The sequence below is a fragment of the Carcharhinus amblyrhynchos genome, chromosome 12, assembly GCF_965287045.1.
Source record: "Carcharhinus amblyrhynchos chromosome 12, sCarAmb.v2.hapA, whole genome shotgun sequence".
Taxonomy (NCBI): domain Eukaryota; kingdom Metazoa; phylum Chordata; class Chondrichthyes; order Carcharhiniformes; family Carcharhinidae; genus Carcharhinus; species Carcharhinus amblyrhynchos.
Window position 1 is genome coordinate 72392114 of NC_137335.1, and position 17256 is coordinate 72409369.

General features: G+C 38.6%; 2 protein-coding genes across 2 annotated transcripts in view; one reads left to right on the plus strand and one right to left on the minus strand.

The window, feature by feature from the left end:
* The window catches only part of LOC145351095 (protein CEBPZOS-like), a 652257-nt gene that overhangs the window by 22331 nt on the left and 612670 nt on the right, over positions 1–17256 (minus strand). The gene's annotated exons all lie outside the window — the stretch shown is intronic.
* slc30a6 (solute carrier family 30 member 6) overlaps positions 1–17256 on the plus strand; it is a 144964-nt gene that overhangs the window by 14446 nt on the left and 113262 nt on the right. The window contains exons 3-4 of the mRNA XM_080200697.1: positions 8343–8429; positions 11444–11528. Coding sequence (XP_080056823.1) covers positions 8343–8429; positions 11444–11528 — 172 coding nt within the window. The remainder of the gene's footprint in view (positions 1–8342; positions 8430–11443; positions 11529–17256) is intronic.

Below are 17256 nucleotides of genomic sequence, written 5' to 3' on the forward strand. Positions count from 1 at the left end.
GAATGGAAATAGCTGTAACAATGCCATCCAAGGCCAAATGGATCCTTGATCAGCGCCTTGGCAATCTTGTCATCGTTGCCCAAATCCTGGGATTAAATGCATAAACATAATGCTAAATATAGTGCATGTCTTCTGCTGTAAATTGATTGGAGGATGATGGCATGATTTGCTGTTTAATATCCTTATGAATAAGTATCCAATTTCCATTGCTTAAGCAGTAACAATAAGGTGGCATTATAGGTACTTTGATAATAAAAAGGAAAGTAAAATGAACACTGCTGTTGAGCTGTGCAGACTGGTGGAAACATCAGGGTCTAAACAAAGGTAGGACTTGGAGACAATGTGTTAATTAGACTGAGGATGAAGAATATGAAGCTGTGCTTATTTGTAACATGTTCCTGCCAATTAGATATAAATCTGCAAAACTATACATCTGTTTTAATCAGTGCAAAACAAAAAGTGTTTCTCCAATGTATAAAGGTATCAGCCATTTCTATCATAATTTATGAAGGCCGAAAAGTTCCAGGTTTGACCTGATTTATGGTGATAACTTTGACTGATATCATCCAGGCAGTAATTAGGATGCCACCTTGGTTCCACAGTGCTAGAGAGGGAAAGACCTGATCTCTACCCAATTACACGTTTCTGGATGTTGAGCAAAAACTATTTTACGTTCAACTGTGGTTCCCTCCTGAGTTGGATAAGTTAATAATACTCTCGCACATCAAGAATAAAATGTTAAACAGAGCATGTGATACCCTTGGAACTGAACATTTAAGTTGGTAGCACAAGGCGTGAAAAGGTGGAAGATGCTCGACTTCTACTTTTGTATGTGTAAAGTGCAGAAAGAAAATAGCTCATTTTCAAAAGCATTACAGAGTATTTGAAGGTGTTCAGAGTCGGCCCCTTTTTTTAAAAAAAAACCTCCAGCTCCTTAGGAAAGATTTATATTGCAAAACCCAAATATCTGTTGATGCTTTTTAGGTTAGATTTTATCTTCTGTACTTGCAGCACCAATTTTCTATTAGTCTCATGCTTTCAGTTGATTTGTAGACTGTGGTTCTTTGCCCTGCCCATATGGATTTTCTTCCTCTTGAATGGATAATAAATCTTCAGTACTGCATTCACAAATGCATATAAAGCTTTTTTATGTATTTATGTTTCTGAAATTTATTTTCTCCCTTAACTTGTTCTGGTTTTAGAAGCTCAATGCTTACATAAAACGTCGATTTTCATTTATATAGCACCTTTAATGTAGTAAAATGTCCAAAGACAAATGTCCAACATCCGCTATAGTTGAGCAGATAGCTAACCTACTTCATCAAAGCTCCTCTTTGCCAGGTATCAGTATGTGTGAGAAGACTTTGTGATATTTCTGTCAACACTTTATGATGACCAGAGTCTTCCTGTGCCATGAGACCTAAGTCTGTGAATTGAGATGGTTCCCATCTATGTGAGCTGTTGCTCTTCGCTCCCATCCCATTCTTACTTCATTTCATATTTTAAAATTATTTGACAGATTCAATTAAAATACTTATCTAAAAACTGATCAGCTTTGGGAGTTTGAGAACAAGCAAAAAAATCATTCTTGCCCAATCATCACCTTTGGAGTGAGGTATGCAGTGGCATAATTTTAAAATGGGGTGGCCTAATTTTGTGCACAAAATCCAAGCTGTGTTTGGGACTGTTGTTCTGAAGATAGAAGTCTGAAATTGCTCCTGAGTGTGTAGTTTGACAGGCATCTACTTGGAAAATGGGATCCTGATAAAAGATTGAAAAATCTGGGATTCATCCACTAGGTGGGGCCATTGGAAAACTAATCAACAGCTCTTATGTTTTACTTCATCATTTGCAAGGGGGAAAACCATACCAAAATTAGAGAATATTTTCAGATTAATCAAGTACTATGAAATGAGGGAAAGTGTGAAAAATTGGTGAAAGTTGGTGTAATACTGCAATGGTCTTGAAATTGAATCATTAAGATATATATACATTTTTTGTCACTGGTTTTGCCTATTCGAATAGTTATTCATTTGTATAATTGTACTAACCTTTTGTTACTTTTGGTCGTAGCATTTGCTAAACTCTACAATACATCATGTCTGACAGTAGATGTCTGGCGGGTGAGAAGCTGTGGGCACATCGGGGCAAAAGTGCAATGTAAATTTTAGTCATTTTCTTTCATGTGTAGTCTTTGAACAATGTTTTGTTGCTTCATAGTGATGTTTGTGGTGAATTGCACCCAACAAGGTACTAAATGGAGCTTTCTTATGATACAGTTAATTGAAAATAAATTAACCTGCAGTACAAAATGTTGTGAAGTGTTATCACAAGATAAGTCAATAAATTAATAAACAACTTCTATTGCCTGCCTTTGACTTAGTCCTGTCATGCGTACATTTGGGAATATTTTACTTATCTAAACCGTTTTCATTTTCTTGAGCAGCTAATCTTTGTGCAGAATATGTTTCTCAAGGCAGTTGATTCTTCCATCCAATTCTTCATTACTCCTCAGTTAATGTTTGCCATTTTTGACACAGATTTTTGTTGGTGGTCTTTTGAGAAAGGATATTTAAATGTTGATTCGTACAGTGCAGATCTTACAGGTTATAAAAAAATGAAAAGATACTTGCAGTAGCTTAGGGGAAAGTTTGCTATGTGCTTGTTGTTGGGATCACATGGTCTCAACCTGTTTCTGTATTTTCACTATCTGTTGCTAGTGAGATGGGTTATAAATGATAAGATAAGTTGGAATCAAAAACTATGATTTGAGTTTTTCAAGTTTATTTGTGTATTACTGTTCTGCTGCTTGATGCATATTTAGAGACTGCAGACTTTTAAAAATGGCTTAGATTGTAGAGAAGACATAATGAAGACAATGTACAAACGTGCTTGTATTCCCATGAGCTTAGATGGCTTAAGGGCATTTTAATACAAGTTTATTAAAATAATGAGATTTTATAGAGTCAGTACAGGGAAGCTATTTCACCTGATGGAAAGTCCAAAGCAAGGGAGTATAATCTTAAGATTAGAGGTGAGCCATTTGGATGTGAAGTCAGAAACAGCATTTCACAACCGTAGTGAAAGTTTGAAATGTCAGTCTAAAAAGAACTGAGTACATTGAGATTTTCAAGTCTTAGGTTGACATTTGTATTAGGGTGTCAAAGGAAATGAATCAACGGTAGGAAAATGGAGTTGAATTTGAGCTAAGCTACAATGTAAAGTGGAAAAGATACAAATGGCTGAATTTGGTTTGGGCTTGTCCCTGTGTAACCTCGGAAATCCCATTCTTAAAAAGGGCATGAAAAACATAAGGAACATATAGTGTTGATCTCTAGTTTGTTACAAGAGGTGAAAATGTTAATTATATTGATTCTTGCTATGTGTGTGCCTGTCATCTGCAAGGACAGCATTTATTGCATATCTCTACTGTTAGGGTACAAGATTGAAAACCCCAAGATATATAATGAAATTAGACTAGAACCCAGCTATATGCTATTTTGGCATTAATTTGAGGATAAAGTATTTCATTCCAGGTGTGATTCTATGACATACTTGGAAGCTTTTATCAAATAAACTTTATTTAACAATACAGTTTAATTATAACAAATTGATTAGCTTAACATTTACCAATTGAACAATATTTAATCATGATAAGATACAATTCTTAGCTGCTAACCTATCTCTCAGTTCCAGTTGAAGCAATATTCCTCTTACAGACTTAAAGCCCCTCTTCAAAATCAGTTAGCAACCCCTAAGCTTACATGCTTGTACTTATCAGCAGTCACAGCACAATTTGAAGGCATCTCTGGAGAGAGAGAGAGACATACAGAGGGACACTTGTTTTCTGACAACCCCCTACAGCAGACTCTGGGGGAAAACAGAAAAACGCTTGCTTCTCGCAGGACCATGCAGAAGACTGATTGTTTTAAAATAAAAGAGAACTGTGTGTTTTTTCTGCAAGCTTAGCTCTGCCCATTCACATGACTCTGCCTCTGTCAATCTAATCAAAACCCTACTCTAAAACCCCAGGGGGAAGACTAAGTAAACAAAAATGCCTTCACTCCAATTAAAACAAACACCTCACTGGCTAAAATCAAGCATTAGCCTGCATTCTTAGCATGGAGCTGTCTAGTGCAGACTTACCAGCACTGTGTAAACTGCTGAATTTTAAAAATACCCCTCACAAGAAACACGATATGAACACTTTTCTGAAGAGCACAGTATCATCGCATTATTTACCTTTTTCAAAAAGTGATGGGCTGCCTCGTTGAATCACTACAGTGCATTGCAGCAGATAAATGTAGCGAAAGGTCTGATACTTAAACTGACAGTTCTTCAGAAACAAATATTCCAACCTCCTATTTAACGTGAAATGTAACCTGTGCATAATGCACCTCATATCAACTTCGCATATACCAGTAAAATTTCTGTTTTAAAATTATGTTTGTATCTGTTGAAAGATACAAATCTGATTCATGACTTATGCCTCCATTGTGTTGAATAATTCCAGTTAATTAATTTAAATGAAAAGGAAAAATTGATCTATATTGTCATTAGATGTAGGCACATTCAATAAATCTACTTAATAGGAATGTCACTGGAGTATACTGAGCTGTTCAGTTTCAAACTGTTAGATAGTAACAGTTTATAGATGAAAAATCATGTTTTGAAAAATCGTTAGTTTTTTTAACCAGATCTCTTCTTGCCTCTCAAAGTCACACAGCTTCCGTGCTGACTTAGAACTGATGCAGGTCCCTCACCACTATCGCTTGGGTGGCATGGTGGCACAGTGGTTAGCACTGCTGCCTCATGGCACCGGGGACCTGGGGTCACTGTCTGTGTGGAGTTTGCACATTCTCCCCGCATCTGCGTGCGTTTCCTCTGGGTGCTCCGGTTTCCTCCTACAAACCAAAGGTAAGGTTGATTGGTCATGGTAAATTGCCTCTTAGTGTCGGGGGACCAGCTAAGATAAATGCATGGAGTTATGGGGATAGGGCCTTGATGGGATTGCGGTCGGTGCAGATTCGATGGGCCGAATGGACTCCTTCTGCACTGTAGGAATTCTGTGATCTCTAGGGTGGTTAGGAATGAGCAATAAATGCTGGCCTTACCATGGTGCCCACATCCATGAAAGAAAAAAATCTTGCATCCAGGTTAACATCTTCCCATCTTTGTTCATGCTCATAATTGTGAGACTATGAAAGACAGTGGATCTGGCTTTGTGTTTTATGTAGCTTTCCCTTCAATCTGAAAAAAATGAGCATAACTTGTTGCCTCCATGTTTGGAACACCTTGCTACACTATGCAGCATCACTCTAAATGGGTACTATAATGTAAGAATGCCTTTTGATACTAATGATATAAACAATGTTGTTTAAAGCAAAGTGAATTAAAGTCACTTTACAGGATTATCCTTCACTGCTGCTGCTCTCAAAGGATCCACCGTTCTGTTCTCAAGTTTTTCTCCCCATTTTTCTAAGCTGGTTTGTTTTAGTTATTGTATTTGATGATGCTTAACACAATGTAATTTTAAAATGCATTTAATTACATTACCAGAAAAATCATTGGGCAGCACAATGGTTAGCTCCAGGCACCTGGGTTCAATTTCTGGCTTGGGTCACTGTCCGTGCGGAGTCTACACATTTTCCCTGTGTCTGTGTGGGTTTCTTCCGATGCTCCGGTTCCCTCCCACAGTCCAAAGATGTGCAGGTTAGGTGAATTGGCCATGTTAAATTGCCCCTTGTGTCAGGGGGAGTAGCTAGGGTAAATGCATGGGGTTATGGGGATAGGGTCTGGATGGGATTGTGATTGGTGTAAACTCGATGAGCTGAAAGGCCTCCTTCTGCACTGTAGGATTCTATGATGAGAAGCCTTATGTAGTTTGATGCTTACAAAGGTTTTTAAGTATTTGAAGGGTTAACCAGGGAGCAGCTCTCTTCCTCAGTGATAAATGAAGTGTAAAATGTCCCCCTTTACAAAAGCAGTCAAAATAATGCATCCCCTGTATGCTGTAAAACCCAGTAATTTGTGTCGGCCTCTGCTAGAGTGAAAGGAGATGTAAACTGACAACAAAAGAGCTACTCTAAGTATGGCAAATTGAAATGTCACTGAAAAATCTCCATTACCGGTATTGAGTGCATGGAATCTTGCTTGCACATGTTGTAGGGTGAACTTCATAACTTTCCGACTTTAATGGATACAGTGTTCTGTATTAGCAGGATAATGTTTCAGTTAATGACCATGATTTATCATGCCTCCTAGTAATCTCTCCAGATGGTGTAGGTTTTCAGTGATAAGTGAACACACAATTTGTAATCTGGAGAATCCAGGACACTAGTTTAAAGTTTGCCTTCAGATTTTTCGCTTCTTTAAATATGTGTATATAATTATCTTTTTCCCACCTCATTTGTAGTTACATTAGGCACAATAATTCCTACGTTTTTGAGTATTTCCTGTGACTTATCTTGTAGGTTCATTGAGAGAATAGGAATTTTCTGTTTTTGCTTATTCTTTCTTTCTTGCTGACCAAGCTAGCATTTGTTTCTCTTCCCTAATCACCTTTGAACTGAGCCCTGCTAGGCCATTGCTGTGGATCTGGAGTCGCATGTAGGCTTGACAAGTTAAGGACAGCAGATTTCCTTCTCTTAAAGAACCAAACAATGCTAATTTTATGGTCACCATTAGACTAGCTTTTATTTCCAGATTTATTAAATTTAAATTCCATGAGCTGCTGTGCTGGTGTCCTTTAGGCCTTTAGGTTACTGGTCCAGTAACATTACTGCTACACTATCATTTCATCCAGGTTTTTCATTATTAATAAATAGATGGTTGTCATTCAATTTTGTTTATTTGTCTATAGTCATTTCATCTTCAAAGTATAATGATGGTGAGCTAGAAGTAGAAAGCATAATTAATGTAGTAAATTTCTTTGTGTTGAATGCAGTAATATTCCAGTTTTAATTTGAGTTTTCATAACACCAGGCTGTTATGTACCTTTAATCCTGAAGTTTTCCTGGAAATCAAAATGTTCTTTATATGAACTCTCCAATTAAATTTCCCATACAGGTAGCTGGAGAGTTTTACCATTTTATAGTTCAGCTTTTGACTTTCAAAAGCAGTGTCTCACCGTATAATGGTTGATCCATCTGGCAATTTATTCTTTGCAAGACATTTTTACCTAATGAGCAAATCAGTAGCAAAATTACATCAAATGCCTGCAGTAAGGAAATTTATGTTCATGACGTTATTGCATTTTTAGATATTTGCCTGGTTAGCTAAGAACAGATTTTGCTGTGAGTTATAATGGGGTAGAGTTTCTGCTTTTGGGATCAATTGAGCCATTGAACCCAGGTTGCACTGGCTCAGTTACACTTCAAGCTTCTGCTGAAATTTATTTATGATATTACAAACAAAATTTTCCATGCATCAATCTAATAGAACACAGTCCTATATTTTACTTTGTGTTCAAAATATTCATTTTATTTAAAAGTGACAACCTTGTACAGCCTTATTAATATAGCTGGAAATGGATTTATACAAAATTTAAGTGTGATACTCCACCTGCGAGTAGCCTCATTTTAAATCACTGAAAAAGACCATTCAGTTTCTTAGTAAATTGAATATCTTTTCAGATATGAAACTTCTAAAATATGCCTACTATTCCTGTGTACCTAAGATAATGTGCTCCATTTTGAACACTCTCTTTAAACTGCCACAATTAATAAAAATTCATCATCCTCTTTATTTTGATTTTAGGCTGGTTTTTGGCAAAGTGATTTTTAAAACTGTATTAAAGATCCTGGAAACTTTATTCTTGTTTTACATTTGCGTTTAAAATCCTCTTATCTTTTGCATTGTTTTCACTGCTTTCATTTGACTTGTGATAAAAGAACATGTGCAAACTAGGAAAGACTTTACCTCTACATTGTTGATATGGTTAAGTTTGTGGCACAGGGAATTGATTTCTATATGGGATAAAGAGTTGACTCAAATAGCCGAGTCATCAGACAGCAATTAACTGTTTCTCATCTATGCTTTATCGGTAAATGTTATGGCCATTTGTAAATTTCAGAGAGGTTCATGTATATAATATTGGATTGGTTGGTCTTTTCTTGTTTGTTGAGGAAGGAGTGTTTGAATAATACAGTGAGATTTATTGATCTACCTAAAGTAGATGATTTCCACTTTAATTTCATGTCTAAAAGCTAGTGCCTGTGATATTGCAAATACCCGTTGTGAGCCACTAAAGTGTCAGCACAGAATATTTGGTGAAGTCATTAGCGTTTCTCTGTAATAAATTTTGATACTTAAAATTGAATTTTTGTTTTTGTTTTTTAAAGGGAACCATTCATCCTTTCCACAAAACACATAGATCTCTAGGTGGAAAGTTTACACAAGAATTCTTGCTGGTGGCAGCAGACAGGCGGGTAAGTGATGTGCAAAACTTGCACTTAATGACGGTAGCTTTGTTGAGTTAAAATGTTTATTCCCTTTGTAGCGTAGAGGTTGCAGGACAGGTTTTGATCATCAAATACCATTTAAAAAAGGACAGCTTATTTATTTGTGAGACCAATATCTGTTAATGTGAATTGGAATGAGGTATTGGCTGGTAATTTGATTGAGGCAGTATGGCTGCAAATTTGTACTATCGTGATAGAAATGATTTATTTTAAAATGAATTTTACTTCCTGCTTTGTTGCCTAGGAGATCTTTTTATCTAACATCTGATCAGCCTGCTCTTTTCCTAGATCCCCTAAAGGTGGTTCCTCTTACAAAGTCATGTCAGAATAGAGGAAATCCACTTCAAGGTCAAGGAGCAAAGTTTCTTCACCCCAACCCAAAAATCAGAGCTAATATCTATAGATTCCAAGATTAGATTTTGGATATTATCTTTCTTTTACTAGCTTTATATTTTATGTTCAAAAAGGTAAGTGTATGGTTTCATAATGTTTGGATGTTCCAAATGTTCTCATTAGTTTCACAGCTGAAAAATGCATTTAAGTCTGAATGATCACATTGGTTTTGCATATATTTGCAATGCATCACTGAAGGTTTCTTGGAGCACCATTAACAATATTTTCATTGCATAGCATTCCCTGTACAGTATACCAGTAATTTTTTAGAAGCAGTAAAGAGATGATGCACCATTTGCAGCTTACACTTATCTGTCCCTCAGTTACATTATTTCACTTTTTATACAGAACCATAAAATCCCTACAGGGCAGAAGGAGGCCATTTGGCCCATTGAATCTGCATCAACTCTCCAAAGAACACCTAATCCAGGCCCACCCTATCCCTATGACCCTTAATCTACACATCTTTGGACGTTAAGGAGCAATTTAACATGGCCAATCCACTTAGTCTGCATATCTAGCAGCACGGTGGGTCAGTGGTTACCACTGCTGCTTCACAGCATCAGAGACCCAGGTTTGATTCTCGATTTGGGTCACTGCCTGTGCAGAGTTCTCCCCATGTCTGCATGGATTTCCTCCAGGTTCTCCAGTTTCCTCCCACAGTCCGAAAGATGTGCTGGTTAGATGCAATGGCCTAAACAGTTGCCAGCATGTGGCGACTAGGGGAATTTCACAGTAACTTCATTGCAGTGTTTAATGTAAGGTTTACTAGTGACTAATAAATAAACCCTACTTACCTATCTCTGGACTGAGAGGGGAAATCCACGCAGACAAAGGGAGCACGTGCAAACACCACACAGTCATCCAAGGCCGGAATCAAACTTGGGTCCCTGGCACTGTGAGGCAGTAGTGCTAACCCTGTGTCACCTAGAAACTTCAAGAATGTGTTTCATAAAACTGATCCCACTTACAAAATTCTTTAGTGAACAAAGGAGGAAAAAGCTATTTTAACAAAAGCTACGAAGGACATATTTCAATTAATTATAAGAAATAAAAGCCATTTTTTAAAAGATTCCCTAGACTGCCCATATTGTGATTCAGATGATAGGCATCAGACCTCATAGAAATAATTGAAAATTTACAACACAGGAGGTCTCTTGGTTTGCTGTATCTGTACTGGACTTGCTTGGGCTTTGCATAATGCCAGTGGCAGATGAGCAGTGTTGAACCCAGTTTTCCCTTCTCTATGTCAATTCCCAACATATTTCATTTGTTAGGAAAGCAGTCGTTGGTAGGCCAGAATTTGGTGGCGTTTTCTTGTTACCAGATGCTGTGCCGTTCTAACGGCACGTTCCTGTCTGCAGCCAATTTTTGAGGTGGAGGGGTGACATCTGGGGATTGACTACTACCTGCCCATCATTTAAGCTAATTGTGTCAATCGACGGTACTCTACACACATTGTCTGGATTGCCCCTGATATGACTAGAGGTCAGAGATGAAATGGTGCCCTGGTGATAGAGCCCATTTGCTGTCCTTTATCCCAAAGGTGCCCTCTTAAATGACCACCTTCTCAAATCTCCTGCTGGGTTCCGCCACATCCGTCCTCAGGTTCACAACCTGGGAATTCATCTAGGTGCCGATCAGGGTCCTGGAACTGGAAAAAAGCCATGTTATTGACCATATTGGCTGATAAACTCTAGTTGTTCCCTTTTCTGCTATCACCTGTATGCATTTCTTTGGTGTGAAAGTGTCAAATTCATGGGAAAACTGGACTAAATCACTTTTTTTTTCAGTGGGAGTTCACACTAGAATCTTCCACAATCTCTGTACAATGCAGAGGCCACCAGCATAAATATCATTAGATTTCAGAGGGATGGGGTCTATTCCCACCCAGAAGGCTGACTCTTCCTCCATAGACAACTTCCGAGGATCTACCTGGTGCTTCTGCCTGTCTGGCTTGGGCTAACGAAGTTAGTTAGGGAACTGCAGGCTTGAATCCACACCATACTGTTTCTTAATGTTGCAAGTTAACACACAAGTTGACTCAATCCCTACTTATGTTAACTTTGCTTGCTGCCCTGGTTTTTAAATTTACCAGTTCATTTAAGTGGACAATATATTTTAAATCATGACCATGAGGTGATTTGGGTTGCTGCCAGTTACTTCAACAGTTGGCTAACAGAATTGAGAATTCAAGTAGAGCAACTTACCTTCTTCTCCTTTCTAACTCCCTCTCTAACTTTCTTAGCTAACATGAGTTCTGGCATGCACAAATGCAGTTCATTCTAAACTCCATTGCTTTCAGCCAGCGTGCACACGGGGTCCAGTTAGTAAAGTTGAAAAATTGAGAAAATCAATTTTTGCTTGCTTTATTGCAAATCGGGCTTTCTTTGTATTCGCTGTGTGCAGAATGCACACCATTGTCGCACTGGTCATCTGAGCAGAATGTTGAAAATTCAACCATTTTAGACAACACTTTCATTGAGCTGAACAGTTACTTCTGTTGATTAAAATGACAAAAACTAAACTTAGTGCAAGACATGTTCTGAATATTTCCCTGCTGTTGATGCAGTTTTTGTATTTCACAGTCTTGGAAGATCTTACTGTTTGGATTATTGAACTTGATTTGCACTGGCTTTCTGTTGATGTGGTGCAGCTCTACAAATAGTATGGGTAAGTATGAATTTTCTGTACTCACTGACTTTGCATTTGATTTCAAAAATATTCACTGAGACTTGTGTGCATCACATCTATCGATTGGATGACCTTTATATGTGAGCTTATTTCTCAACCAAGATTGAGGTATGCTACCTGTGTTGGCCTACCTTGATAAATTTATCCATATGACTGTGCACTGTTCCACAAATGTAGTTAGATAACATTCACCAGAAGAGAGAGTTTTTTTCCTCTCCTTTCCTAGTTCAGAGATTTTCAACCAATTGTAATAACCCATTGCTATATTTGATTGAACTCAGTGACTCAAAACATACAGTTCATTTGTATAGTGCAATATTACTGTTATGTATTTGGGTCTTTGCTATCCTTCTTACTCTAGATCTTTTTTAAGATGATTTAATCTGAATTCCTTTAGTTTTGGACATCATCTTCGTCAATTTCAATAAAAGTAAAGTTTCTGTAACTTGGAGTAGTTTGGGAAGCATAGAAATAGAGCTGGTTGCAGTGGAAGAATTTATTTGTAACACAGACAGCAGATCTGAGAGATGCAAATGTGAGACAACAGCACTATACTGGTGGGAAGGTGTAATTACAGCCTGACAGATGTTCAGAGCATTTCCATTATAACACACCCTATTGTCTGGGCGCAAAACAATCGCGTGACTTAGAAGATTGAGGAATTTTGAACATAGTAAGTCATGCATGTAACTACAATGTGCTCAAGTTTCCTCAGTCTTTTATACCGATCCATCAAATCTGCCAGCCTAACGAATCCCAGCACATAAAATGGACCATGGCCCAGGCTCTCATATGCAAGCATCCTCTGATTGGACTTGTTCAGGGGTCTTTTAATATTGTTTTTAGGCATAGCAGGGATTTTTCTGGCCTTTTAATTGCAATCTGTTTGAGAGATTTTGAAAAATTGTCTTTTTTTGTGACCAGGTCTGTATTATCTATTCCTTTGAATGCATTTTAAGACAACATACAAATTACTTTTAGAACTGAAAAAACTTCTCAAATTGCAGATTCTTAAAGATACTTAATGTGTATGAATGATGGCTAAGTGGTTGAAACTTATAATTTTAAGGCTCAAGGAAGAATTTGTGGTTCAGCATTTCCTTGAACCCCAATTCTTCACACTGATTGTTGTTCTTTATATGTGCATTTTAGGTTTGGATGTTTTTGAATGAATTTGGGAGGTATTTTAGGTGTAACCTTGCATCAACATGGGAGCAACTGCCAGCATGTTTCTGGGTGTAACTGCAGTTGCTGCCATGAAAGAAAGTTCAAGCTCTTACGGTTTAAGATTTAGATGTCAATAGAGCCAAGACAAACACAGCATAAGGAAAGTTTCCACAAGCTATCGAGAAGGGTGGGAAAGGAAACGTACTTGCTCTCCTCCGAGCCAATGGAGGAACTTAAGCCACCAAATGATTTAATACAGATCAGTTTATTTGGTAAGTTTAAAGGAGACTGTTTTACAGAGTAGTCGATCATAATAAACATGTTATTTATTGAGCAGGATTTGCCTTTGATTTTGAATTGATTTTAACCAGAATATTATACAATTCAGTGAACATTCGTTATACTACGTATGAAAAATATTTAGCCTTTTTAAGTTAACATTCAACAGATGCTGAATATCGGGTTTATAAAATAAAAGGAGTGCCACAAAATTGTCATTTTCTGGAGATCCAATCGGAATTGAAATGTAGTTTCATGTTTCTAATTCAGAGTGCTAATATTGCACAAGACATTTTGATTTATTATTGTCACATGTATCAGTATACATTGAAAAGTATTGTTTCTGGTGTGCTATTCAGACAAAACATACCATACATAGGGAAGGAAAGGAGAGGGTGCAGAATGTAGTGTTACAGTTATAGCAATGGTGTAGAGAAAGATCAACTTAATGCGGGGTAGGTCCGTTCAAAAGTCTGATGGCAGCAGGAAAAGTACTGTTCTTGAGTTGGTTACTACATGATCTCAGACTTTTGTAGCTTTTATCCAACAGAGGAAGGTGGAAGAGAGTATGTCCATGGGGTCCTTGATTATGCTGGCTGCTTTTCTGAGGCAGCAGGAAATGTAGACAGTATCATTGGATGGGAGGCTGGTTTGAGTGCTGGACTGGGCTTTGTAGTTTCTTGCGGACTTGGACAGAACGGGAGCCATAACCAACTGATACAACCGAAAAGAATGCTTTCTACGGTGCATCAGGTATGCTAAACTTCCTTAGTCTCCTGAGAAAGGAGAGGCGTTGGTGGACTTCCCTAAAAATCGCATCCGCATAGAGAGACCAGGACATGTTGGTGATATGAACACCTAAAAACTTGAAGCTGTCGACCATTTCTACTTCATCCCTAATGATGTACAAGGGACATGCCCTCCACTATGCTTCCTGAAGTTTGTGACTATCTCCTTCATTTTGTCGACATTGAAGGAGAGATTATTGTCATCATACCAATTCGCCAGATTCTCTCTTTCTTTCCTGTACTGTGTTTTAACATTGTTTGAGATCTGACCCACAAAGGTAGTGTCATCAGCAAACTTGAAAATCGAGTTGGTGAGGAATTTAGCCATACAGTCAGAGGTGTATAAGGGGCAGAGGAGCCTTGTGAAGCACCAGTGTTGAGGATGATCATAGAGGAAGTATTGTTGCCTATTGTTACTGATTGCGGTCTGTGGGTTAGGAAGTGTAGGATCCATTGCAGGAGGCGGACCCAAGTCCAGGCCATAAAGTTTGGAGATGAGTCTTGTCGGAATAATGGTGTAAAAGGCTGAGCTGTATGAATAGGAGTCTGACATAGGTATTTTTGTTATCTAGATGTTCCAGGGTTGGGTGTTGGGCCAGGGAGATGGCATCTGCTGTGGACCTGTTGCGTCAATAGGTGAACTAGTGGATCTAGGCAGTCTGGTTGGCAGGAATTGATTTGTGCCACAAGTAACTTTTCAAAGCACTTCATAACGATAGATGTCAGAGCCATAGTCATTAAGGCACGCTGCCTGGCTTTTCCTTGGTACCGGAACTCGGATTGGTGTATCGAGAGGTTGAAGATGTATGTGAATACCCTGCCAGCTGGTCCACGCAGGACCTGAGTGCTCATCCGTGTACCCCATCTGGCCCAATTTCTTTCCATGGGTCGACTTTTGAGAAGGCTGCTCTGACGTCGGCAATGATGACCTCAGATGCAGGTTCGTCCAAGGCTTCTGGGATGGAGGGCATGCTGTTGCTGACCTCTTGCTTAGAATGGTCATAGAATGCATTGAGCACATTGGGGAAGTGTGTGTCGGAGCCAGCAATTTTACCTCACTTCATCTTGTAACTGGCTATGTCTTGCAGACCTTGCCATAGTTGGCGGGAGTTCGTGTGGTTAGCCTGCGATTCTAGCATGATCTGGTACTGTCTTTTGGCATCTTTGATGGATCTCCGTCGATCATATCTGGCTTTCTTGTGTAGGTCATGGTCGCCTGACTTAAACACCTCAGATCTGGACTTTGGCAAGCAGTGGATATCCCTGTTCATCTGTGGTTTCCAGTTGGGAAACACACGGATTTGCTTCTTTGCACACAGTTTTCTACGCACTTACTAATGAGGTCAGTTACTGTAGTGGCATACTTGTTCAGGCTAGTCACAGAATTTTTAAATACTGACCAGTCTACTGACTCTAAGCTGCCCTGTAGAAGATCATCTGATTCCTCAGACCAACATTGCATGACTTTCTTTGATGGATTCTCCCATTTCAGTTTTTGCTTCTGCGCTGGGAGCAGGAGCACAGCCTTGTGGTCTGATTTACCAACGTGTGGGTGGGCAGTAGAGCAGTGGGCATTTTTGATATTTATGCAGCGGTGGTCTAGGATGTTTGGGCCTGTGTGGAACAGGAGATGTGTTGGTGGTATCTTGGTAGAACACTCTTGAGCTTGGCCTGATTGAAATCCCTGGCCATGATGAGCAAGACGTCCAGATGTTTCACCTCAAGTCTATTTGTGGTGGTGTGTGTTTTGTCTAGCATGGTCCTCATGGGGTGGAATGTAAATTGTTGTCAGGATAAGAGGTGAACTCCCGTGGAAGGTAATAGGGGTGCCATTTTACCATCAGATATTTTAGGTCAGGGAGCAGAAACCCACCAGTGTAGCTATATCTGTACACCACGAGCTGTTGATTAGGCAGCAGACCTCACCTCCCCTAGTCTTGCTTGAGGCCACTGTCCATTTCGTGGATTGCGAAGCCCTCTGGTTGCAGGGCACAGTCTGGTGAAGCAGGAATGAGCCATGTCTCTGTGAAACAGAGCACACAGCAGTCCCTCAGTTCTCTTTGGAAAGTGTGTCCGGCTTTAAGTTTGTCTAGCTCGTTTTCCAGAGATTGCCATTTGCTTGGAGGGGGGCCTTGGGACCAGGTTCTCATCAAGAACTGGAGATCTGTGCATGGAAGGGTTTCTTTTAATTCAAAAATGTTGAGCCTTGGATTTTGTAATCTCGCATTTGACATTCAAAGGAGTAGGATTGTGGAGAAAGGGAAAGGAATTTCACAAGAGAAAGATGATCCTGATGGAGAAAACTTGTTAGTTTTTTAATCTGCATCTAATAATGAAGCATGAGCTGCCTGGTGTATTTTTCTGTTGAATTTTCCAAAATATTTCCTAAAAAATTTACTTAATGTTTTATTGTCCTCTTCTTTTAAAGCCCTAAGACTTAACTACATTTGGGAAATAAAAGGAAAAATTAGGTCCCTATAGATTATTTTGATTTTTATAGTAGTCATGAAGGAGCCTTCCATTGCTAATATACATTCTTGGCACTAATTATTATTTCTGTTCTGTGCAATGTTTATTGTATATCAGACAGGACGTGTCCATACTTGAAGATTAAACGTAACGTTCATACACACAACTTACCTGAGATAGGGTAATGTAATAGTTATGCTACTAATTGAGAGACCTGGACAAATGTTGCATTCAAATCCCACTGTAGCAGTTGGAGTATTTAATTTTAATTTAATGAAAACAAAAGAAAATAAAATTCTGATGGCAGTAACAGTTATGTTATTATTAAAACCCAAATAGTTCATCTTTAGATCCGTTGGGAAAGGAAATCCACTGTCCTTACCCAGTCTAACCTTTTACATAATTCCAATTCCATCTACAAAGATACTCAAGGACAACTAGAGAGAGGAAATAAACATTGACTGTGCCAAATGCTAATAATGAATTTTTCAAAATATATCCATAGCATTTTTAACATTTTTCGTATAAATTTTATATTAAGATTTAAATGAATATTAATCACGGTAAGAAAGATGAACAGCAGAGTATAAAGCTGAACAGATAGAGGTTATGTCATATTGAGATTCCTAGTAATCAGTTATAGAACTCTCAAGTTTTCTGCTGACATTTGAATTAATTTTAAAAAGCAGCATAGCCCATCATTTCTTGCATCATAGAACCAAGAATCCTTACAGGGCAGAAGGAGGCCATTCATTCATCAAGTCTGCACTGACTCTCGGAAGGAGCATCCCCGTAACCCTTTACCATGGCTAATCCATCTAACCTACACATCTTGGGATACGAAAGGGCAATTTAGCATAGCCAATCCACCTAACCTGCATATATTTGGACTGAGAGGAAACCAGAGCATCTGGAAGAAAATCATGCTAGCACGGGGAGAATGTGCAAACCACATGAGACAGTCAGCCAAGCGAAAATCGAACCCTTGTCCCTGGCACTGAGAG